Source organism: Podarcis vaucheri (assembly GCF_965113315.1).
Source record: "Podarcis vaucheri genome assembly, chromosome: 12".
Classification (NCBI taxonomy): Eukaryota; Metazoa; Chordata; class Lepidosauria; order Squamata; family Lacertidae; genus Podarcis; species Podarcis vaucheri.
Window position 1 is genome coordinate 43,541,521 of NC_138750.1, and position 25,889 is coordinate 43,567,409.

Sequence of the window (25,889 nt, forward strand, 5' to 3'; positions counted from 1 at the left end):
ATATTAGTAATAGGACGCGGCCGCCGTCATCTCCTTGCGCTCTGGCAGTGGCTTCGTTTCCCTGGGATCCGCGCGGGCGAACCCGGCAGGGTTTCCCAGGGATGGGAGAGTGACTTGGAAGGGATCCTGAGGGTCATCCAGTCGGACCAGTCCAACCCGCTGCAATGCAGGAATACGCAGCTGTCCCGTGCGGGGATTGAACCTGCAAACCTCGGCATTATCAGCACCGCGCTCTAACCGATTTAAGCTGCCCTTGAGAGGCAGAAAGCTTTGAGTGCTGACATGCGCGTGCCGGAAATACTGTGGTTTCCCCACCCCCCAAGCCTAGCAAAATATAAATATTAGCCTCCAGCCCCATCCCCCCATAAACTGGACACCCGTCAGGAATTCTTTAGCTGTGGTTCCTGCAGTGCAGGGGGGGTTGGGCTAGATGACCCTCTGGGTCTCTTCCGACTCTGTGAAAAGAGATACACAAATTTAATAAATAAGAATAAACCACAGAGCCTAGGACTTGCCAATCAGAAGGTTGGCGGTTCGAATCCCCGCGACAGGGTGAGCGCCTGTTGCTTGGTCCCAGCTCCTGCCAACCTAGCAGTTCAAAAGCATGTCCATGTGCAAGTAAATAAATAGGTAACGCTCCGGCGAAAGGTAAATGGCGTTTCCGTGCGCTGCTCTGGTTCGCCAGAAGTGGCTTGGTCATGCTGGCCACGTGACCCGGAAACTGTACGCCAGCTCCCTTGGCCAGTAAAGCGTGATGAGCGCCGCAACCCCAGAGTCGTCCATGACTGGACCTAATGGTCAGGGGTCCCTTTACCTTTAGTCCTTATGATTACAGGGGGGGAAACAGCAACATGTATGATGTAGACAGCCAGGCACATCCACCCAAACCTCCAAAAGTGAATTTTCCACAGTACACAAGCGGGTTGGGCAGGACTATGCAGCCATAGTTGCAATTCATACAGAATTTGATGGGCCTAAGCCTCCTGACATCAGTGGGCTTTCAGGACATCTCATTCTGCAACAGAGATGGGAGTACAGCTAAATAAAAATATTTGGGACCTATGAGATAGCTTTACCCTACATGTGCCCAGTCAACCACATTGATCAGCAGTTGGCACTACTATAGGTGCCACATAATATCGGCTCTACGTTTGTGCAAACTCGGTTGTTTGGTGTGGCAACACCTATTGAAATCAAGCAGGTGCCTTCACTACAGTGGTACCTCAGGTTAAGTACTTAATTTGTTCCGGAGGTCTGGACTTAACCTGAAACCGTTCTTAACCTGAAGCACTACTTTAGCTAATAGGGCCTCCTGCTGCTGCCGCGCCGCCGGAGCCCAATTTCTGTTCTTATCCTGAAGCAAAGTTCTTAACCTGAAGCACTATTTCTGAGTTAGCGGAGTGTATAACCTGAAGCGTATGTAACCTGAAGCGTATGTAACCCGAGGTACCACTGTATACTCTTTTCGGTGACATTCCTGTTCAGACAAGCCTACTCATATGCTTAGGAAGTTGAGGTAATTTTAGTCTGTTTAGTAGTTTAACATGTAAGTTTAAAAGTAGAATTGTAATTTTTTCTTGCTTTTACTGGTTTATCTTTTGTAAACCACTCTGTTATTATTATTTTTTACAATCAAACAGTGTACAAATTTTATGAAACAGCTATATACATGTATGTATATGATCTCTGCAGTGGTTTCCAGGCTCGCCCCGCCCCCAGCCACTTGAAAATTGCTGAGAGTCTTGGCAGGTCACAATTTTGCTACTGGTTGTAGCAATTGTAATGCACTGGGCTAGATGCTGTGTGATTTTTAATTGTATTTCTATTGCTACTTTTATTTTTTATAGTGGGTGTCATTGTATTGCAATCTAAATTCCATAGAATTCAAACTGTAATACAATAAAATGCAATATAAAGATAAAAGAATCAATAGAAATGCAATTAAATAATCAATATGAATATTTATTACAGACACACCGTGGATCACCTGAAAGACACTGTTGATGTACTGCAGAAGGCTAGGATGTGAGAAGGGCAGAAATAATAGTACGAATATGTAAAATGTTATCTTCGTGAAAGAGGAAAGCACTGAGGATTCTGACACTCACATCATTATAGGACTTTATAGCAAAGCATCTCCCTTCTCCATAGCTGGCACAAATGAATTTTAGGATGGAAGCCTTGATTATGAAACCTCACCATCTGCTTTGCTTATGGCTTCATGCTGATTGATTTTCATATGGAAAGAACATCAAAGGGATTGTGACAGGACATTCCGTTTCAAGGCAGTCCCAGAATCCTCTGCTGCTGCTTCTTTTCCTGCAGAAGTCACTAGCAAGAATGCCAATTAGTGCCAACTGCAAAGATGATAATAATGTGTAACATAGAGCTCAATGTACCCTCCTTAAACATGGCAGTCCTAAAACCAGGAATATCATTTCAAATTGTAGCTGGTAGGTGCCACAGCACCTACTTTAGGGATGGGTGAACAACCTTACTTCCTTCAGATTCACATTTTTCTGATCTTAAGTTTGGTTTTCCACATTTTCACATCAGCCTTGGTTTGTATCTTTTTGGGGGCGGGGGAGGGAAGTTCTAATAAAAATCCAGCAGCATTTTAATGCAAAATTCTCCTAACGTTTGTTTGCAATTTTTCCTACTATACGCATTTTTGCAAAGCTATTTCTCCTACTGTAGTACAGTCTAGTTACAGGTAGGTAGCTGTGTTGGTCTACTGTAGACAAAACAAAATAAAAAAATTCCTTCCAGTAGCACCTTAGAGACCAACTAAGTTTGTCACTGGTATGTGCTTTTGTGTGCATGCACACATCTTCAGATATCTCTAAGGTGCTACTGGAAGGAATTTTTTTATCTAGTACAGTCTGCATGTTATTTTCACTAATAGATGCACTTATATATTGGGAAACTGCATTACAAAATTCAGACAAGTGTGACTTTGGAAACATGACTGTTTCTGTTTACGTATTGTTTCGGGAAGTGTGACAACTAGGTGGATAAGGTAGGTACAGATTTTGGCAGTGTGCACCTTACCAGCTGCCCAGTAGTGCTGACCCTTAATGCTGACCCAGGGTAGGGGAACATTCAGCCACTCAGAATGTAAAACCAGTGGAATTTTAGAGATACAAATAAGAAGTTGTATTCAGCAGATGTTCTGCTCAAAGTAGACCCATTGAAATGAATGGACCTAATTTACTTGTATCCATTATTAATTACAGTGGGTCTGCTCTGATGATGAGTAACAGCGGATGCAGCCCAAAATTGACAACTTTTGGCTGGACCATGCAGCTTTGCATTTTAAAGGTGGTTGGGATTAGCAATTATGATGCTTGCTTCCAAGTTGTAGAAAGCTTCATTGGGAGGGGAGGGGCCAGCCAGGGGGCAGGACGTTCTGCGGGGCCTCCAAGGAGTCTGCCTGCCCCCTCCCACTCAGCCACCCTATAGCTGAGGGGGAGGCCACGGGCGGACCGTTTGGGGCAGTGTGGAGCCTGCGGGTACCCAAGCCACTGCGTCACTCCCAGGAGAGACGCGTGGCTCGGGCACACTGCAGGCCCCGTGTTGAGTGCCGCCTGGCATTTTGTCACCCCCCTCAGTGGTGACACCTGGGGTGAACCACCCCCACCGCACCCCCCTTCCTCTGCCCCGATTGTGCCGCAGTTAAAAGCACCACTGTGGGGACTAATGGAAAAGTTGGCAGCCCTGCTAGATATAGGCACTCATGAAGCCTAAGCACACATGGCCTGAAACATAGGTACTGTCTATAGCTACACCCTGCTTTGCTTGACAGTTGAAACCACAAACTTTGGTGTGCTCCTGGATTACTGCCACTGAAATATAAAGTCTGGAAAACACAGCAGTACGGTAATTGAAAGGTGTGTTGATACCTGCAACTGAACTAATTAATTTCTTACTGTCACAGATCAGTAGGATTTGATCTGTGCAGAACACAAAAAGAATACTATAGAAATTTACAGGGGGGGTTAAATGGGAGTTCTCAATGCTTTATATTTTCACTCAAGATAGAGGGAATTTAGCTGAACGTTACTAGAATAATAAAGATATCCATGTTTCAATGGGTCCTCCAGTTAGAGTTCATAATAAATGAAGAATCAGTCTCTTCCCCTAATAATACAAATTGCAGTATAAGAGGGCATGAATAACAGATATAGCTCCAGTTTCACAACAATGAAGGTCACTTCTAGATTACCTGTTTATTGAGCGTTCATTCTGATTAGTTTGTGCAAAGTTTGCGGGGAGGTTAGATGAGATTGGCTATTTATTGAACATTCATTCTTATTTGCTTGGGGGAAGCTGATGCAATGTTGCATCTTTTCATCCAATAAATGCTGCAGAACAGGTATGTATTGGTAAGGCAATCAGTTCCGTCTGTCTCGTGTGTGTGTGTGTATCTCCAGCCCCAGGGCTTTAGTGTACAGAGATTTGGGTTCTAGTTCAGTAAAAAGCTTCCGCTTATTCAAGGTGAGTCGCCAGCCTGGGAAGGAAAGGAGCCCACCTTTTCTGACTTCCTGCTGGGTGTGCTTTCTAAATGGGCAACACAGCCCACTCTGATTGCCTGTTGCTAGGCAGCCTGTAGCATTTTGCAGTAGCAGGAGCAAGCACACTCCAGCCAGGCATTGCTAGGCAGCCAAAGCTGGTGGGGAGCCCAAAAATAAATGCAAGATTGCTGGTCTGAGAAGGAACAAAAAACAGAAAGGACAAAAATAAGCTGTGTGACAGCGCTTCATTATGTAACTTGCCCTATCTCCCCTAATCAATGAATACTGCAATTGTTTGCCATCTCTCTACCAATCTTTCCTTTTCCTATCTTTTCTATATTCATGCCTTAAAATAAATAAATATACTGTAAGTCTAGACCCTTCTGGGTTTTCTTCCACCCCCCTTTTCAAATATGCTGTGTGGAGGAATGTTATATGTCTACAAACGCCATGTCAAGAAGCGGATGAGGTTCCATGCTTTATTACAAAACAGGGACAGTGAACCATCCCCCCCATGTTGATGGACTCCAATTCCCATCAGCCCCAGCCAGCACAGCCAGTGGTGAGGGATGATGGGAGTTTCAGTCCAACAAAATTCTGGAGGTCAACAGGTTCTCTGTGCCAGTAAGTCAGATATAGAGGAAAACAGAGATTAAGGATTCATTTTTATCAGAGGTAAATGGGTTTTGTTTTGTTTTTAAATAAATTGGCATTTCTGAATCATGCTTCTGCCAGGTTGAAGGAATTTGGTAAGTTTAGACTGGATAAGAGACAAGTAACATTGCATATTCATAAGGGATTTGATTTAGATTGTATCTTACTGGCCCGGTGATTTTTTCTACTTTCTTCAGTTTAAGCTTGAATTTTGCTGTAAGAAGCTGATGATCTGAGCCACAGTCTGCTCCAGGTCTTTTTTTTGCTGACTGTATAGAGCTTCTCCATCTTTGGCTGCAGAGTTGTCTCTTGTGTTGTTGGAAAAGAGTGTTTGTGATGACCAGCTTGTTCTCTTTACAGAACTCTATTAGCCTTTGCCCTGCTTTGTTTTGAACTCCAAGACCCAACTTGCCAGTTGTTCCTTTTATCTCTTGACTCCCTACTTTAGCATTGCAATCCCCTACAATGAGAAGGACATCCTTCTTTGGTGTCATTTCTAGAAGGTGTTGTAAGTCTTCATAGAATTGGTCAATTTCAGTTTCTTCAGCACCAGGAGTTGGTGCATAAATTTGGATTACTGTGATGTTAAAAGGTCTGCCTTAGATTCATATCAAGATCATTCTATCATTTTTGAGATTGCATCGCAGTACAGCTTTCGCCACTCTTTTGTTGACTATGAGGGCCACTCCATTTCTTTAATGGGATTCTTGCCCACAGTTGGAGATAATGATGGTCATCCGAACTGAATTTGCCCATTCCCATCCATTTTAGTTCAGTGATGCCCAGGATGTCAATATTTATTCTTGCCATCTCATTTTTGACCACATCCAGCTTACCAAGGTTCATGGTTCTTACATTCCAGGTTCCTATGCAATATTTTTCTTTACAGCATTGGACTTTCCTTTCGCTTCCAGGCATATCCGCAACTGAGCGACCTTTCGGCTTTGGCCCAGCCACTTCATCAGCTCTGAATCTATTTGTACTTGTCCTCTGCTCTTCCTCAGTAGCATGTTGGACGCCTTCCAACCTGAGGGGCTCTTCTTCCAGTGTCATAACTTTTATATGCCTGTTGTCTTTGTCCATGGAGTTTTCTTGGCAGGTATACACAGTGGAAGTGAGGAACAGGTTTAATGATTTAGATTTGGTGGACAGAGTGCCTGAAGAACTATGGATGGAGGCTTGTAACATTATACAGGAGGCAGCAACGAAAACCATCCCAATGAAAAGGAAATGCAAGAAAGCAAAGTGGCTGTCCAACGAGGCCTTACAAATAGCGGGGGAGAGAAGGCAAGCAAAATGCGAGGGAGATAATGAAAGATACAGGAAATTTAATGCAGATCTCCGAAAAATAGCAAGGAGAGACAAGAGGGCCTTCTTAAATGAGCAATGCAAAGAAATAGAGGAAAATAATAGAATGGGGAAAACCAGAGATCTGTTCAAGAAAATTGGAGATATGAAAGCATGAGTCTGACCAAACTATGGGAGGCAGTGGAAGACAGGAGTGCCTGGCGTGCTCTGGTCCATGGGGTCACGAAGAGTGGGACATGACTAAACGACTAAACAACAATAAAATATTGCATATTCATTGCATATCCATGTAGGTCACCATTATGCACCTTCAGCAGTACTGGAGACCTTGCAAGAAATATCTGAAGTGGATTTTCAGAAGAATGTGTGTGTGTGTGTGCCTTTTTTATCCCACTTTCCATCCAAAAGAGGCTTCTAGAGTGGCTTGTGATTGCCAGTTATATGGCAGTTCCTGCCCTCTGGCTTACAGTCTAAAAGACATCACACAAAAGGAAAAAGGAATAGGAGAGAGGAGGAAGAAAAAAAGCTCACACCCGGTATCTTTGTTACAGAGTGCACTTCTTGCAATGACCAGCGGGAATGGAAAGATTTCAAGATGAGGCGGAACCAAAAGTTGCTTCTCTTTCAGCATTTTTCCCAAGCACCTTATGATCATAAACAGTTACTAAGCAGAACAAGAAAAACAAAGGAGGCCAACTGGTAGAATACAAAGGAACGAATCTCTCTTGTGTTTGTGTTTTGCTGTAGCTGTATAATAAAGACACTCTCATTTGTTTCAGAATTCAGCTTCTCATCTCGGCCAATATTGCTTCTTACAGCACAGTGTGAAAGTTAGAGTTCTTGTCTTAATTACCATGAAAGGATTCCTTGTGCTTAAAAGGTTTATGGCTCCCTGGGGAAAATATAATGGTTGTGGGGAAGCAGAAGACTCTGGCTCATTCCTCAGATCACATCCATTTCTTCAATACTTTTTTATGGTGACTAGCCAAGGGCATTTTGATACCTGAAGCACAGAATCCTAAAGTCAATCCTTCCCACTAATAAAAATTTCCATTCTTTGGAAATAATTTGTGTTTCCTCTCCTGTGCAAGGGTAACACATATAGCTGCTTTTTAAAGGGGTTCAATAGCAGCATGGCTATCCTTTCCCCCCATATTGATGGAACATTGCTACTGGACCAAGAATAAAAGGGATTAAGCTGGACTTCAGGTGATAATGCACAAGCAGCCTTTTAGTATAACAGTTCTACATTCCAGCTTCTCTTCTTTCACCAAAGCTATCTGCATTTTTAAGCATACACTGATCACTGTGGTATCTGATCATCAGCACAAGATATCTTTGGCAGTCATGTATATTTATTAGAAATACCTCTGCAATACTTGATTAATGCAGCAGGTTTAGATTTCAGTTTCGGTATAAGTATGAAAGGGAATTGGATAATGTTGATATAGCATAGAAAATGCTTGTGTTTGAATATGAATAAACAAGTTTATATGCTTGAGAACAGCTCGTGTTTATCAGTCAGCCCCGATTTCCTGTCTTTGTTCCTAGTAAATAACTGTCTCTGTTTTGTTGCTAAGGATGACTTGTTTTAATGTTTGTGTGAGTTGCTGGAGTTATAATTCTACAGGCTTAAGTTCTCTCCCTCGGGGTCTCCAGAAGTTAAATCTTGGAGAGGAATAGATGGCTGGATGCCTATTGTCTAAAGTGCACACATGCCTATTTACCAATGTACAAGCATGAACACTAAGGCACGGCACAGAGTATAGCTTTGCTGTTTCATAAACTGCAGGTACTGAGCTGTTGATGATAGTCTTCTATAGTGCAACGATTATTTGTTTAGAAAACTTATACACTGCCTTTCCAATGCAATTGCTTTGCTCAGGGCTGCGTACAATTAAAAATAAAATGATCCTACAAAAGAAACAAAGCAGCAGTATAAAAATGGAAACAGGCTCAACAAATGCAAACCTTCTAAAATGAGGGTCTCCTACTTTTTAATTTTTTTATTTAAAAAATCTGCCTGGTAATGTTTTTAACCAGTTAGTACAATTGCTATTTGAGAGCTAGTGGCCTTGCCCATCTCTGCCTGGCTTTAGATTCACTCTACTAACCTTCATCCATCCCATAACCACCTTCAGACATTTGGTTCAGGACATCAACAGCTTCCCTCGTATCAGAGAAAAAGTAGAAATTATGTTTCCTTAGAATTTCTTGATAAAAACAAACACCTAGCTTTAAAAAAAAGTAAGTGAAAAACAGGCTATTATACACATTATAATGAAGACACACTTATATGTGGAGTTACCTTATTTTTACAATTCCATATTTGCTGTATCTCACTGATTTAGCCAAAGTATAATCAGATCATACAAGTAAAATGTATCTGAAATGTTCTATTAATATTTAAATGGTGTGGCTGCTCTTAGTGTTGCCATCGTTAAGCACAAAGAGCCACAATATACCCATAATGAGGTCTTTTAAGTTTTACAGTGTGAGAGGTGAAAGGGTATGAGAGAAAACCAATTAACTCTGAGAACAGATTCATTCTCCAGCTGCATTTGTTCCTCAAAGCCACTTGGTGGCGCTTCAAGCTTAATGTGTACCAACCAGTAAAGGCCTTGGGCAATTCCTGTAATTCAAGAAGAAGCCCCAAACAAGATGCATTGATGTGGATTTCATCTTGTCTTGAGAAATGCTCTAAGAAGCAGGAAAGAGAAGATCTGACAGGTAGCAAAATACAGGCATCTCATTCGCTCTTAGCACACAGAAGTTGCTAGGCAATAGGAAAAGGTCTAGGACCACAAAACAAATTTGCCACTGGCAAATTAAAGATGGCATGTGGCTGGGATCTCAGTAGCGCTGCATTCTGCAGCACATTCAGTCACCCTGGGTGAGTACAGTTTACAGAAACTGTGGTTAAAAGGGGGGGGGAGCTAGGTTCCACCCCCAAAACACCTCTGACTACTCACCTGATTTTGCTACCACCAGTAGCTTACAGAAGCAAAATGCAGTGGTTCTCATAAGGAGCAACTTTTTATTCAGCAGCCTTCTTTGACTATTTTTTACCCAGAAAGAATGGAAGAAAAATGTCACGTCATTCGGCCCTTTTCTCAGCTGGTGTCAAAAAGCACATTGCAGTTTTCAGTGGTAAAAAGCGGTAGAATTCCAGACTATATCTCTTCAAACAGTGTGGAGTCATCTTATTTATAGCCATCTATGTATACGGTAGGGACGCGGGTGGCGCTGTGGGTTAAACCTCTGAGCTAGGGCTTGCCGATCAGAAGGTCAGCGGTTCGAATCCTCGCAACGGGGTGAGCTCCCGTTGCTCGGTCCCTGCTCCTGCCAACCTAGCAGTTCGAAAGCACATCAAAGTGCAAGTAGATAAATAGGTACCGCTCCAGCGGGAAGGTAAATGGCGTTTCCGTGCACTGCTCTGGTTCGCCAGAAGCTGCTTAGTCATGCTGGCCACATGATCTGGAAGCTGTCTGCAGACAAACTCCGGCTTCCTCGGCCAATAAAGTGAGATGAGCGCCGCAACTCCACAGTTGGTCATGACTGGACCTAATGGTCAGGGGTCCCTTTACCTTTACCTATGTATACGGTACTTTGGAAAAAAAACAGGCATTTAACATTCCCATCTTTCCCAAGTTCAAGGTGGCTTACAAAAGTGACAAAATCACATTGGAACACAATATGAAAAACAAACAAGTACCCAACAACTAGCTGCTGAAACTAAGTAAGAGTGCAATAAAAGCTCTTCTGGATCAGGCCAAAGCTCCACCTAGACCAGAATCCTGATCTCATTCTCATAGTAGCTAATGCCTATCAGGAATTAAGTGCAACAACACTCACACCAATTCCCAGTAATTGGTATTACAGTCTCCAACAATGAAAGTGAAACATAGCCATCATGATAGCCTCACCCTCCGTTAATTTGAAAAATTCTCCCAAAAGCTAGCAAGGGGGGGGGCTATTGATATTTTGTTTTATTAACCACCTTCACCACCCTAAAGTTCCAAAGTAAATAACAGCATTTTAAAACACAACATTAAAAATGGTTTAAAATAAATTACGAATCAGAATAATAGGGTGGGTCCTAAATGTGTGTGTGTTCTCTAGTTGTAAAGAGCTGTATCTTCAGATTACCACAAAAATTGTATAATTCCTCTTGGGGGGGGCAAATTGCAAAACTAGGAGGCTGCGAGAGAATGCTCTCTCCTGGGCCACCACCACCCCCGAGGGCAGTGGAAATAGCAAGAGGGCCTCCTCTGTTGATCTTAACACCTAAAATGGTATGAATTAGCCCCAGAAGTGAACTGCCAACCAATGCAGCTGTTTTAAAACTGAGGTTAGATGACTTCTAAATGAAAACCTAGCCAGTAATCTGCATTTTGGAACAGTTGAGGTTTCTAAATAGTCTTCAAGGGCAGCCCCACGCAGGACACATTGCAGCAATCCAGGCTGGAAGTTACATGGCATGAGTGGAGAGAGGTACCATCCCACAGCCTTTGAATGCCCTCTTCCACATGAGCCTGCTGGTAAATCCCCCATCATCTTTAGAAACCCTTCTCTGATTGTCCTTGGCTCTCTCAGAGATCAGGCAGCTGGCAACTGTGACGCTTGCTTTTATGTTTTGTGGCTCACTCGACACCCACTCTTATGCCATTCCAATGTTAAGTAAACACAAAGGCCGTTACCTCATTTTCCAAGGCTTTTTCGGATACTGTTTAAATATTTTTTACTTTATTTCTCTGACATTTATGTTTTTAGTGCTCTGCTGTTCATATCGTTTGAGACATCATTTTATTTTTTAAAGAAACCTTTTGTATATGATAGCTAGCCATCCTGGGAGGAGCAGTTCTAAACAGTGTGGTCCGATTTATTTAAAACAAACTGCTGTAAAGGCCCTGACAGAGCAGACCTTGCTGATTCTTAGGAACATAGGAAGCTGCCTTATCAGAGCATTTGTGCCATCAAGCTCACTGTTTGTGCACTGACCGATAGTAGCAATGCAGAGTTTCAGATGGGGTCTGTTCCATCCCTACTTAGAGGTGCTGAGGTTTGAAACTGAGACAAAACAGATGCTCTAGCATTGAGCATGCTCCTGTTTTAGTTAGAAATGGTTAGGCATTTTTTTTTGTTTTTTTATCATACTGATTTTAAGATGCCTTTGGCAAATCTTTATCTGGAAAGGTAGCATGTAATTCTTGAACCTAAATGTACTAAATATAATTTCCTATAGTAGAGATACTAAGCGTTGTTTTTAGATGGGAGTAGCAGGTGTGCAAATGTGAAAAATAATACAGCACATATAATATGAATATGAACATTCAATAACTAATCCCTGAAGTATTGCCTTGATGATTTTAAGTGTGTGTGGTAGTAACTGTGTTTTGATCATTTTGAAAGTGATTTGAAGATTTTAGCAATTTGTACAATAAAACCCTGATGTTTCTACCAATTGCGATGAGTATAAATCATTACTATTCCCAAAGGAGTCTAAAACTGGTATGTTTATTCACTGAAAACAGAAAGAGCAAGGCTGAGCAGGAGGAGGGAGAATTCTTTCTTCTTCTTCTTCTGGTGAGCCACATTTAATGTTCCAGCAGTGAATTACAGCCTCCCCTCCCCACACCCCTGACTTTAACCTGTGAGAGTTTCTGTCTGAGAGAGGAGGAGGAAGGTGGCTGGAGGAAAGTGAGGAGCCCCCCAACACTATTTGCAGGTGCTCTCAAGAGGCGGAGGAAGCCGAGAAGGGCAGAGAGGAGGAGGAGGAGGAGGAGGAGGAGGACAAGGAGGCCATTAGGCTAGTAGCCGTGTTTCCTCATGATCATCAGAAACTCCTGTTCGCTCACTTCCCCGTCTCCATTCAGGTCCGCTTCGGTGATCATTTCCTGCAGTTCCTCGTCCGTCAGCTTCTCCCCAATCTCGGAGGCGACGCGCTTGAGGTCTTTAAAGGCGATCTTGCCCCTTTCCGGGTCCTCGAACAGCTTGAAGGATTTCAGGATCTCCTCTTTGGGATCCGTTTCGGACATCTTCTTGGTCATCACGGAGTAAAAAGCGTCGAAGCCTATCTTCCCCGAGCCTTCTTTATCCACTTCGCCCACGATCCTCTTGATCTCTTCTCTGGTGGGTTCAAAGCCCAGGGCCCGAATGGACACCTTCAGGTCTTTCACGTCGATGGTCCCGGTGCCGTCGGAATCCAGCAGGTCGAAGGCATCGCGCATCTGCTGCTTCTGAGCGGGGCTGAGCTCAAGCTTAGGGCCTTTCTTCTTCCTCTGGGACCACTTGCTCCTATAAGCCATCCTTCGGGGCCCTCAAGGCAGCGCCCTCCGGGCTCCTCGAGCCGTTCTGCCCGTTGCTACTGGCTGCTCCCCGCAAACGCCCGGAGGGAGAATGCTTCTGCCTAAGGGGAGAAAACAGTTGATGGTTGCCATGGCAGGGAGGATCATGGATGCCAGAGACCGGAAGTAGTAGCGGGACGGACTACATTTCCCAGCATGCTCCTCGAGGAGGCGGGGCAAGAATGAGCTGATCGCTGCTGTTGGGAGACATTTAACAGGAGAAGCCTGAGCCTTGGGCAATAAAAGGTGAGCGAACCTGTCACGGAAGGTAGGAGCGGGGAACAACTTGTGCTGTTTGTTATGTTTTGTTATTCGGGAAATGAGGCGGAAGGTCAGCTGTTCTTCGGCGCCGCCAGCCTTCTAGGCCGTGCTTAGGGATGACGCTTTGCTCTCAAAAAGTTGGAGGAGAAAAAAACATTGTATTGTTATTTTTGTCCTTGCAGCTGTCAGGTTCTGTCTGTAATTGAGGGAATTGGGACCAGATATGTGTTACTGGGAAGGCTCGCCCCTGATCCCCACCCCAAGAGTGTGTAATAATAGATGCCTAGTAATAATGGGTGGTTGTATAGCGTTGTGTACTGGAAACAGGAAATCACTGGCGCTGAGGCTGGCTTTGCAAAGCTTATCTATCTGTGAATGAGGATGGGGTGAGTGTAAATAAAAGTTGTTGGGAAGTTTTGAATTGATTGTTTAGCTGTTCGCCAGGGGTGCGTGATGTCGCACTTGTCAGGTCCCAACAGACGTCTAAGAAAGGAAATGACAGGTGCTGTTAAGTCCAGGGAAATAGCAATGGGATGGGCTAGAAAAAGTGGAATTTAACGGAGGACTGGTGTACGAGTGAATTCAGTGTATATCAGCAGTTACTCCAATACAGTCTTTTAAAACCACTTGTTTGAACTTCCTGATCAGGCTGGCGAAAGTAAGGTGACACGATTAACCCCCATCCGTCCAAATCCGTTTTCTTGCTAATGACACCTCTCATCCACTTTGAAGACGAGAGTACAAAATCTAGACTAGAGGATATGACCCATTTAGGCTGCAATTCTGTGCATGCATATATGGGAGTAAGCCCCTCTGAACCCAGTGGCATGAGCGTAGCCAGGATTTGGGGGGGGGGTGCTTTTGTTAGTGGGGGCAGGACCTCAGTTTGCTATGTATTTTAATTTATTTTTATTGTTTTAGGGGGGCAGCTGCCCCTCTCTGACTCCCCCAGCTACGCCCATGCCTAGTAGTACTTACTTCTGTGTCAGCATTGGGTTACGAATCGTTAACCCCCCCTAAGTATAATGATTTCGGAGCAAGCCCCATTGACTTCTTTGGGGTCGGGCTTAAAAACATTCAGGAGCTAAGTAACAGGGCCGCATTTTTTATATGTACAGGGAGATGAACCTACACCAGACTTGAGCGAAAGGAGGGTATAAACACCCCTTTCCATGGCGCCTTTGGCACAGCCCTTTACTCCCAATTCCATACTGTAACTGGGGGGGGGGATATAGTTTATTATTCCCCGTTGATCCTTCCTCCCCTTCCTGTTAGCTGCCTCGTGTCTTTCATATTGTAAGCCTCTCGGGGCAGGGGCCTGTCTTCTTTCCAAAGCTGACATTATATAAATCAATAAAGATTAAACCGACAAGTTGTGTGCTGTAGAAGGGTGAAGCCGGGGCACTGTAAGGAGTGACAATCCAGGGTGGACTTTGGGTTTAGTTAGTTCACATATTTCTTTTCCACCACCACCCCAGAGTGGAACCAAAATAGGCAAGCCTCAAAATAGGTACGCCTTATTATTATTATTCCTTCACTTCGGGCTGTTTTACGAGGGAGCGAACACCGTCGCCTCCACGACTCCTTCACGAGGCGACCGAGGGGCGACTGGGGCCGAGGGGAGCCCATCTTCTGTGGGGCTGGGGCGACTGGGGCTGTGAGGGGAGCCGCAAAGGCCTGTCCTGGCTTTCCTGCCTCTCCTTGGCTGAAGGGGGCGGAGGCAGCCGCGGCCCTCGCGCCCCCTCCGCCACCGCCTCCTTCGACAGACCCCCGTTATGTCCTGCGTTCACTCGGTTACAGGGAACTCCTGGGCGAAGGGAAGAAGCGGCGGCGGCGGCGGCGGCAGCGCGATTCCGGCGGCCGACGCGACAAGGGGCCCATTGGAGGGAAGAGGCGGGACATGGCGGAGACGGAGGAGAGAGGCGGCGGCGGCGGCTCGCTGCACGAGACGCGCTTCGAGGCGGCCGTCAAGGTGATCCAGAGCCTGCCAAAAAACGGTGAGTGAAGCCCGAGAGGAGCGAGGAGACGGTTCGAGGGCCAGGAACCGGGAAGGTGGGGCAGCGAAGGCGACAGAGACCCCGAGGAGAGGGTGGGAAGCGTCGCCTCATTTCTGTGCCTCCTCGCGGGGCGAGGAGAAGGGTCCCCCTGAATTGGGGTTTTTTTCTCCATCCTAGCCACGCCACACCCACAGGAGCCGCTGCGAAAGACCTGCATCTTTTCTCTCCCTCCGCCACCCCCCTGCCTTCTCCTGCCAACTAGCTCTATTATGAATTCACTGGCCAATCTTGAAAATTTGCCATTTAAAAGACGGTTAAAACTGTTTGGAAAAACCGGCACAATATATTGGAGAATGGCCTTTCCTGGCAAAAGCATTTCTTTAGCAAAGAACTCTAGTGCTCCTGGCTCTTTTTTTTCTACCTAGGCAACCATTTTAACTTGTTTACCTTATTATTTGGAGGATTTGTATTCCACCCCTTGGGCAAGCTGACTGGCAGGACAGCTAGCTTACAGTACTGTAGTTGGTTATTTAAAAGCAGGGGGAAGAACCTGTAGTCGGATAAAAAAGCATGCATGCAATACCAAGAATCTAAAAGCCGGGAAGGTTGTTCCTTAGCACTGGTAAGGAGCAGTTGGAGCCAGTCAAACATCTCTGGAAAGTGCATTCTGGCTACCGCAACTCAGAAGGCTTTATCGTAGGCCTCTTCCCACCTTGCCTTCTAAAGGTATCAGACAAATTTTAATAGCCTGTTGGGTTGCTGAGGGAATAGGTGGTCCCTACAGTTCTGTACATCCCTACTCTGAAGCCAAATTTGAGTACTTATACACACTTATGTGTATATAGAACTGCTGCCTTGATGCTCATTGTGCATATTAAGTTCCATACAAAATTGTTCCTCTCCCCAGAATGAAACATTCTGCAATCTCTGTGTGTAATCCTGATACGTAGTTTAATATTTACAATGAAAAGTTAAATTGAGAGCAGGACTAAAAATAGTATGTCCAAAAAGAAAAGCTTCCATCTCTATTTAAGAGAGCCAAATACTCAACCAACTCTGCTCCAGAGATTTTTTTTTTAATGCCTTCAACTATTTCCTTTTTTTAAAAAAAAAAACCAACAACCATGTTATCCCAAGCACTGCAAGCAAGGAGGGGTTTGCCTTGAGCGTGTTATGTTCATACTTGATTTTGCGTTGGTAACAGCTTGTGGGTGTAAATGGTGTGATTTTCAAATCCCTTCTCTTTCCCACCCCACCCTTCTGTGAAATTGGCGGAGTCACATAACACTGGAAAACTTAAGCTGCATTCGCTTCATACTTAAGAATGGTGTGAACATTTGAGACAGCCGTTGCACATGTGCAGATGACAGTTTCATGAATAGGAGCTTGGGGGATGGGGTTGCAGGGATGGGGAAATCAAAATGGGCATGCACACATTGAGTGAATACACCCTGCTCTAATGTTAACAACACTATGCAAATGTGGCCTGAAGCATAGTGGGATGAAATGACCGCACTGTGTTTTAAGTCGCCAATATGAACATACCCATAATATTAGAAAATGAGAGGTATCCTTCATGGTGTGCATGCTATAAATACTTTTCTGTCTCACTTTAGTAACAGAATCTTTAAAAAATGTATCAATCTAAAATTTTGAGCTTGTGCAAGTTCCATTCTAAGAGCTAAAGATTGGCTGGTGGTCAGGTACACCAGCCATGTATAAAGTGGTAGCATAAGCAGTCAATAAATCTTCTCCTTAACTGGTTTTCAGTAGGGCAGATAGTACTGGGGTAGCCATGGGAGCAGGGCCTATGAAGCAGTTTGACTGGAATAACCTAACCATCAATTTAGGTAACCATAGTGGGGTAAAATGACTTTGGGGGTTTTTGTCACAGGAGGATCTGTTGTGGTATTTTGATCCTTGACAGGGCTTTGAATTTCCATAGCTTTTTTCCAGTACTGCAATATGTCTTCAACACAGGATGTGTGTGAGCTGCACCACAGTAGGGACAATTCTACCATAAAGCTAGCATGAGAGGTATCAGCAGTCATGTTTTTTTCCTGTTTGTTTGGACATGTTACTTTCATTAATAGGAGAATCAACAACAGGGATGATATCATTACTTGAAATATAAAGGTGACTATGTTCCTTTGCACAAGTATACTTTACTCACTAGAGTATCCTTTCTGATTATAGAATGAAAATAAACATAGTCAGAAGGTGCAATCAGTTGATTTTTTTAAATCAGAAATTGGTGTGCATAAAGTCTTGAGTTTAGTCATTGTTATGGGTGTACTTAGTTCCTAATAGCCTGGTGCTGTAAGTCATGCAGTCATATTCTATTTATTTTGGACTGGATATTTAACTTTGGACTGGATGCCTTAACTTAAGTTAGTTGAACTTTGGTCTCATTGAATTCAGTGCGAACAATAAGTCATGGTTTAAGTTATGGCCCCTTGATTTCAATGGAACTTCAGTTAAATTGACCAAGTGTGAATCTAACCCTTTGAGTTGGTACATAAATTAGGTGTTTAAAAGTATCTGTCATTTATGGTGTTTCTCACTCTAAGATTATTTTCTCTAGGTTCATTCCAGCCAACAAATGAAATGATGCTCAAGTTCTATAGCTTTTATAAGCAAGCAACTCAAGGACCCTGCAGTAGTCCAAGACCTGGATTCTGGGATCCTATTGGTAGATACAAATGGTAAATATGATATGCAAGAGGTGTTTTAAGTTTGTATGTACACAAGCCCTGCTGTGGGGGGGGGGGCAGCAGGAAGGATGAATTACTGACTACTTTTTTTTTTCATGGGACACTGCTACAACTCACTGGTAGACCAAAGGGTTTGCATGCAGAACGTCCAGGTTCATTTTCCTACATCTCTAGGTAGGACTGGGAAAGACATCTCAAACTCCAGAGGGCCACAGCCAATCATGGTAGACAATATTGAGCTAGATGGACCAGTAGTGTGACACTGTATAAGGCAGCTTCCTGTGACAACTTGCATATGGAGAAAAGCCTTAGTTATAAAGAATATAAATGTGCACCAGATCACTGGTAGTAGGGGATGTTCTCAGCCTCTCTTTTTAAAAACCAAGGCCTGGTATCATTTCTGAGATTTATGTTCCAGGTATTTTACCTTTGTTACCTGGGGAATTGACATGTGCATCCTGCTCTGCCTAGCACGCCATGATTACCTGAGCACTGCCAACTTCCCAGCTATTTCTGTTTAAAATGTACCTAGTTCAGGAAAGAGCGCAGTAGCTGTGAGGGTGCAGGCAAGATTAAGATAGAGATAATAATTGCGCAAAGAGACTTTTGGTACAGAAAATGTTTTTTCTGAAACTTGAAGAAGGTTCATTGACCATTGTCTACCAGCAGACTGCAAACTGACTTTTAGCAGACTGTCTCTGCGCCTCTTGCTGGTCTCCCACTATTGGGAAATATCTTAATAAAGATGGTGGCAATGTACATGTAAAATTGGTGGTCGAGCTGATGGAAGTTCAGTGTTGCCCCCATTCTTGTGCAGCATATGTTGGAGGTGGAGGTAGCCGGGTTAGATTCTGCGGTTTGGCTCTCCCTAACAGAGACATTGTTGCCTGTAATCACATGTAATAATTTCTCTCAGTTTACAGAGGTTTCTTGTCAAACAAGTTCTGCATGTTTTTGAAGCCCAAGCGTTTTTACCCACTTGCTATAATAGGGCAGAAATAAAAAATATGTATATGTAAGAGGAATCTGTATTTTTTTAGTGACTTTTGGGAAGTATTATAGAGCTATACAGACCTCAGTAAAAAACAACGACGAAAGGGTTGATATTTGTTTTTTAGTTGCTGTTATTCTCAGTGCAACCCTCCAGAGGTGTTCTTTTTTAAAAACTTGTGTTATAATTGAGATTCACAGCAGATTAGCAAAGTACACATTTATTCAAGCAAAGGTTAAATCAAATTAAGGGTTCATTCTTGTCTTTGGAAAGGGGAAATAATAATAAAGATAATAATAATAATACCAGGAATACAAGGAAGTAAGGTATTGTGGGAAGAGTGCTGCATGGAGACGATGCAATCTTGCTAACTAATATTTCTCTTAATTTTTTTTTTAAGCTTCAGGAAATCACTTGCAGGGATATTTGGCTATTTTAAGAAGTAAACAAAACAAAACCCCAAATTCTAAAACTGTATTTTTTTGGGGAAGCCAAAATAAGTCAGAGGAATGTGTCGTAGGTCCTTGATACATCTGGAAGGTTTCTGTGACACTTGTGCAGCTATAGTGTACAGAAGAATAGGAAAATGCAGTTTGAGGCAGGGAATAGGTATTGGGCAATTGCATTTTTGCAGCAGCAGCAGTGTTTTTTGCTCCAGAGCTGGATAATCGTGCCCCCCCCCCCCCCGGTGACTGCTGTGCTGTCTGTGACTTTCCCACACAGATATTTGACTATGCACACAATAGACAAACTCATTTGAAAAGGCCATCTGGGTTATTGGATCCAGCTATTTATTTACTTGTTTCAGTTTTATATCTTTCACTTACCTGTTTCTCAAGTCTATTGCAAAGAGTTAGTACAAGTTATATATTCTGCAAAATGTTGTGCATTTTGAACTGGGCACGCAAGCCGAGTATAAATTACTCATAACTGTGGCCTACCCTCAGACAAAAAGTGAGAAGGAAAAGATGGAAATGAGGCCATTTATTAAATATTAAAAAGCACATTGTTTGAAGACTGAGAAACCAAGCCTATGTTAAATCTCAATCTCAGAATTTGTGTTACTCTACAGACAATGAGCACATATTTATGTACACAAAACTAGATTGTAGTGAGTTCTGTCGTTGCAGAATCAAGGGCTCAGTAAGAATGAGCCTATTGAATCTTACAGGAATTATAATTTTAAATGTCTTGAGGATATTTGTGATATTTATTGTAGGGATGCATGGAGCGCTTTAGGTGATATGCCCAAAGAAGATGCTATGATTGCCTATGTTGAAGAAATGAAAAAGGTAAGAGTTGCTAGGTATGTCGAAGAAAGCAAATATTCCACAATAATTTCATTTCTAGGCACATGAAGCTGGAAACTTGATTAGCTTCTAGCCAAGCTTCAAAAGGAATTGCTGCAAATTATTTGATGGACTTTACCCTAGGCAGCCTAGCTGTCAAAATGCTGAGAGCTTTGGGGATATTGCTGCCATGAAAGAGAAGTGAGCAATGCTTATGCAGTGCGTTATGGAAGTTTATGGTAAGCAGCCTGCAGTGAATCACTGGAACTGGAGCTAATTCACATCAAAAACAGAGATGGAGAGAGGCAATGGGCTGTGCAGGCTCTTTAAAAAAACACTTGTACTGTAATATCAGTTGGAAGAGTTTCAGCTCCTCTGAGTATTTGTTAAAAGGAATGCATTACAAGAGTACAAGATGACTCAAAACTGAAACATGCAAAAAACTAAACCTTGGGTACTTGTATACAGCTTGCACCAAGATTTCCATTTTGCTGTGTATTTTCGATTATGTGGGGTTAGGATAGATGGCAATACTCTTTATATATTGGAAATCAGTAAAGCTATCAGTCAATCTATAAATACTTCATAATAGCTAACAAAAATAAAACACTGAAAACCTGCTTAGAGTACCAAGTCAGAATTCTGATTTAACATTTATGCTAATATTATAGTGAACAGTGAACCCTAGTGTTAAGGCCATTGGAGGGTGTAGGAAGGTTAACAGAGACGGCAATCCTCACATGGGGCGAAGGTGCTGGATTGAGGACATAAGGAAAGGAAATTTCTTATGGGGAGAAAGAAGAGAGCAGAAAGCACGGGGAGAGCATGTGTAGGATAGGAGAAGGAAGGAAGGGCCCATGAGCGATGAAGGGGTGCCCAGAAGAGGTGCTGCAACGGCCTGGCAAAGGATCTAGCTTGAGGCTGATGGAAGCTCATCAGTGAGATACTCATCAGAGGAGATTGCGGTGTGGATTACCCAGAGACTGAAGCCTAATAGGCTTGAATGTTAAGGTGTTGGCAAATTCTGATTAATTTTGAGATTTGCATGGGAGCTTTAAATATGCTTTAGGGCATTGTGCAGTTTATATTTAACTTCAGCGTGTGATTTGGTAGTATCCTAAAGCACATAATAAAAAGAAAATATACACACTATTGTTGTTTTTTGCCATGGCAAATGCATTACTATTTCTTCATATCTGAATCATGTCATCCACTTGCTTTTGGTAATCAGTAGTGCTACTCTGAAGTAAGTAGGCTGGGTATTGGAGTAAGCTGGTTAGAATAGAAATTGAGTAGGCTTGAGCCTAAAATAAAAAGAAACATACTGTACTTAAACTACTAAATGTAATTTGGGGCGTTGTTAGGATTAATCTAATACCACATGTGTTGAAGGAGCTTCTGATGAAATAGTTCCAGTTAATGTGTTAAATGTTTCCAAATTATTGTTGCTACAATATTATATATTGCCTAATTTTTCTTTTGGGAAAGCATCTTTCATGCATAGATTTAACAGGCTTAAGCAAGATAAAGCTGAACCTCTGCCTGCCCTTCTGAGAGTAGTAGATAATAGAATGGAAGACAGCAAGAAAATATATCAGAATACTCTTATCTGCTGATAAATTTAGTTTCTCTGTATTTCCTGTAATGCCTGTTTTGTGGCGTCTTTAGTCTGATAAATGTATTCATTTTGTAAGGGAGTTATAAATTATGAAAGAATATGCTAAGAAAATGTTGTAATATTTTTATTCTCAAACAAAATCTGCTTTTGGCAGAAAACCATGTGGCAAGTTACTTGAAAGTAAGTCCTACATTTGGTGGAACTTGCTTGTGAGTAAACTAGGATGGAATTTGGTATTTAAGTTGTTTAACATGTTTGAGCCTAGAAGTTTTTTGGATAAGCTCTTTGCTGCAGTGGCAAACATGATTCGCCATGCAGAGTTATTGGGAGAAACAACAGGAGTTTTGTTGTAGTAGTATTGCCTTTCTCATTTTCTTCAAAGGGAATTTATTTTAAAAATTATGAGTGTAGCTTCCTTAGCCAGCAGTCTGCATTCTCGCTTAGTATTCATATCCTTTACACAAACACATAAAAATGACAAATCAAGCCTGTTTATATTTGTGAGATTGGGCTGAATATACATAAAGAGAGGCAGTGATATTTGATAATGATATTTATTTATTTAAGGATTTATAAACTGCTTCCCAATGAATGTTTCTAAAGTAGTGCAATGTAGAAATACCGAAAGAACAACACATATAGTAAAAATTAAGTATACTTAACAATCTATAAAACACTATCTTAAAAGCACTAAATTACAAGGTTCTGCATAGTATAAAGAATCAGTCTTCAGGGAAAGGCTTCTTAAATAGATATGTTTTCAAACAGCTGACTAAAAGCTAAAATGCTAGTTGCTTGACTAAGTTAACTGGGAAGCTGATTCCATGGAGCTACAATCAAAATGCTAAATGTTTGGTTTGATGCCAGACATACCTATGGGGCATACAGAACAACACCCTATCAGAGCAGAGGAACAGTTCTCAGACAGACAGCTGTATGGAGCAAAGCAGTCCCTCGGGTAAAGTTGATGTTGCAATTAAAGGGTTTCAAAATCCTCTTCTTCTTTGGCGATCACTCGTAGCCGAGTAAGATTGCCTTCCATGAACATGGTCTTCTTAACAGTGAGTCCACAAGTGACTGTGGAGGCCAATTCTGGATCCACACGTCCTTCCACAGTGGGGACATAGGTTTCCATGCGGGAGTTGATCGCAGTGAGGGTTTGCCGAACATGCCTTCCTCTTAGCACGTTTCTCCCTTTCATCCTGAGTTTGAGCGTCTTCAAAGTCCATGATGCCTTTGGTAAGGCTGTTCTCCAGTTGGAGCGCTTGCAGGTCAGTGTAGGTGGTGCAGAATTTTTTTATTTATTGTGATGCTGTGTTCTTGTGAAGTATTGCAATATTATTAACTGATAAGCAATTCATAAATGTTTTGTATTCCTACAGATTCTTGAAACTATGCCAATGACAGAGAAGGTTGAAGAACTCCTACATGTAATAGGCCCATTCTATGAAATTGTTGAGGATAAAAAGAGCAGAGGATCTGGCATAATAGCAGGTTGGGATATAAACTCTACTTATCTTAATTAACTGCAGGTTATATTAAGCTATGGTTTTGCAAATTGTTCAGCTTCTGTGAATAATTTTAATGGTAATAGCACTAATTGTTGCGAAGCACCTCAGAGCCGGGAGCAAGAAAGCTCTTGCACAAAACACCTCTCTCCATTTTCCTGACATGCTCTAACTTCCATGCAAACGTGTTGCAAGTCTGACTTGCCACAGCTTTCATAATATTAAAACACCTGCATGTGCTTAATTAATCCTGTTGGCTTAAGGTTGGCTGGTTTCACATAAACCACAATGAAGGTTAACCTGTTTCTTGGTTTGGACACTTCAACAACCCATGGTTATGCAAACTGGAAGCAAAAGCTTCTGAGCTGGTGGAATGCACAAGGCCATGGATCTGGGGCTCACTCACATCAGTGTTTAGTGTAGGGTGTGAGAAACCTAAGACTTGTTGTTGGACTCAAAATTCCATAAATCCCAGCCAGCTTGGCCAGTGGCGATGGGGGGTGGTGTTGTTTTGCTTGTTTATCTAAAACACACATATCAGTGATATGGAACCTTCGTCCCACATATCTAATGTGGACAGCCAGGCATTCCCATTTGGCTCCCAGTGCTATTTCAGCAAAGCCATGCCTACCTGTCCCACACCTTACCAGATGTGGGGCAGGTAAAGGTGGGGCTTGGTCAAAAGGGCAGTGCCTGCAAAAGCCTTTGCATAGTAGCTTTTCCCAAGGACCAACAACCAGCAGATTGTCAGATGTTTGGGAGCTGCTGCACACAGCGCCTTGCAAACCCTGTGCTCAGCCAAGCTCTGTGCTCGGCCTGCTTAGGAAGCGCTGCAAAAGTGGCTCTGCAAGTTCTTTTTGCATTTCCCTCCCGAAAAGGGAGCAAGTTTTTCCCAAAGCACTTCCTCCAGCCCTTTGAATAGAAAAGGCATTATTGGCAGAGGGGTAGATGCTCCAGTCTTAGGAGCATTTCGTTCTCTGCAGAGACATCAAAGGGTCTCCATCTAGCCAACTGTTAGCTGATCATTGGTGAAAGAGCACATCTTCAAAGGCTGCACTACAGTAACCTTTTAATTTTAACAGGGGTCTATCACTTGATGCCATTATAATGTTTGATGATTGACAGATGGGTGCTCTCACTCACCTGTGAAAATGGCTCCCTAGTGGGTGAGGAGATAAAGATCCGGCCCACAGGACTACTCCTGATTTATATTCTTTAGCCAAAAAAGGATCCCAGAGTAGTTCACAGAAATCAGTAGTGAAGTAATCCCTATTCTCAGATTTACAATCTAAAAGAGATGAGCGTATGAGGAAGAAGGGGTGGGCAGAGAAGAAGAGAAAAAAGAAAGCTCAAACACCAGTCCAATACTAACTGGAGGACTTTAGGTTCCCCTTCCTTGGTTTAGTATGATGTCTGATCATCTCTTCTGTTGATCCTGGCTCCTCACTGCATGTACATGTAGCAAAATACATGTGCTTATCTATTTAGTGTATTCAAAGTACTGGCATGTCAAGTAGCCCTTACTGGTCAAGTGGTCAGTACTGAACACCTCTGGCATGCTGGGCTCTGCACTTAAGGTACAACTGATGCAGTCTACAGCCAGAACTACATTATTATGCAAATAGCCTGACATCAATTGGTTTAAAATATTGTCTCTGTGTATGTATTTTTGTGTGTGTGTGTGTGTGTGTGTGTGTCTATATATATCTAGTAGGTTCTCTAAAATTACATTTCTTGTCACTTGGCACAGAATGCCAACCACTACTGGCACATTTTAAAGACTTATTCCAGTCAAAGTACTACTCTTAAGAGGAAAAATAATAATTATGTAGCATGCAAATATTCACTGGCGTTAGCAACATTGCAGTGAGTTAGGCATAAATAGGTTCTCCGCTATTTCCATTCCATTTTCATGCAAATGTGCAATAACAGATGTTAAAAATCTTTACCAATAACTGATTGTTTTCTTTCAATGGACAAAATATATGTGTCTCTGCTGCAACAAGCCAGCAGCAAAATTCAGAGCACATGTACTTGGTTCTTTGTGAATGCTAACATTCTGTGGTTTTGGAACATGTGATGGCCTCAGTTGATAGCCAAGTCTGGTATGACATTTTATTATGTAGTTCATTTCTCCATTCCAATGGGTATTCTACTGTTTACCTCAGAACTGCTATACCACTTGAATATTTTGCTTACAAAATGTGCTTGAATCATTTCACAGTTATGGTTTTTCTTATTGTAGATTTAATATGCATATCCTAAATTCATACAGGAAAATTCAGTATCAAACAGTGGAACCTCTATGTAAAGTATTTAGGTCGGTGGGAGAAGGGAAACAGAGGCTGCTAGAACTGTTGTGGTTATTAATAACTGAGATTACATACAATACTATATTATATATGCCTACTCATAAATAATTCCCATTGAGTTCAAAAGGACTTGCTCCTGAGTAAGTGGGAATAGGATTATAGCCTTGGGTCCCACTAACATAGGACATATATAGCATTGCATTGTTAGTCGTCTTCTTGTTCTCCTTGTTCTGAATAAGTCAGTTTTGTTACGTTTTCCTTACCAAAGTGCCGAACAACCTCATAGCTCTTTAGGTAATCTATGTCTCATTTATTATTTTAATGCACCTACTATAAAGGTTCTAAATTGAAACCAAACATTACTGTGCCAGGTTGA

The 25,889-nt window shown here is 42.5% G+C and overlaps 1 protein-coding gene, 1 long non-coding RNA gene and 1 pseudogene across 4 annotated transcripts in view; 2 read left to right on the forward strand and 1 right to left on the reverse strand.

The window, feature by feature from the left end:
* The first annotated feature begins 1,329 nt into the window (after positions 1–1,329).
* Positions 1,330–2,954, forward strand: LOC309515450. Its single transcript, XR_014212485.1, has 2 exons — positions 1,330–1,516; positions 1,972–2,954. It is a non-coding gene; the product is annotated as an uncharacterized lncRNA (long non-coding RNA).
* Positions 2,955–11,974: 9,020 nt separating this feature from the next.
* LOC309515714 (centrin-2 pseudogene) lies at positions 11,975–12,784 on the reverse strand (annotated as a pseudogene). Its single transcript has one exon. The product of its transcript is annotated as a centrin-2 pseudogene (transcript).
* A 146-nt stretch (positions 12,785–12,930) lies between these two features.
* Positions 12,931–25,889, forward strand: part of ACBD5 (acyl-CoA binding domain containing 5) — a gene marked incomplete at its 3' end in the record, with an annotated part of 29,672 nt that continues 16,713 nt past the window's right edge. For both annotated transcript variants that reach the window (XM_082193808.1, XM_082193809.1), the window contains exons 1-5: positions 12,931–13,069; positions 14,885–15,081; positions 17,666–17,786; positions 20,006–20,078; positions 23,076–23,187. In XM_082193808.1, coding sequence (XP_082049934.1) covers positions 14,985–15,081; positions 17,666–17,786; positions 20,006–20,078; positions 23,076–23,187 — 403 coding nt within the window. In that variant the 5' untranslated portion in view covers positions 12,931–13,069; positions 14,885–14,984. The remainder of the gene's footprint in view (positions 13,070–14,884; positions 15,082–17,665; positions 17,787–20,005; positions 20,079–23,075; positions 23,188–25,889) is intronic.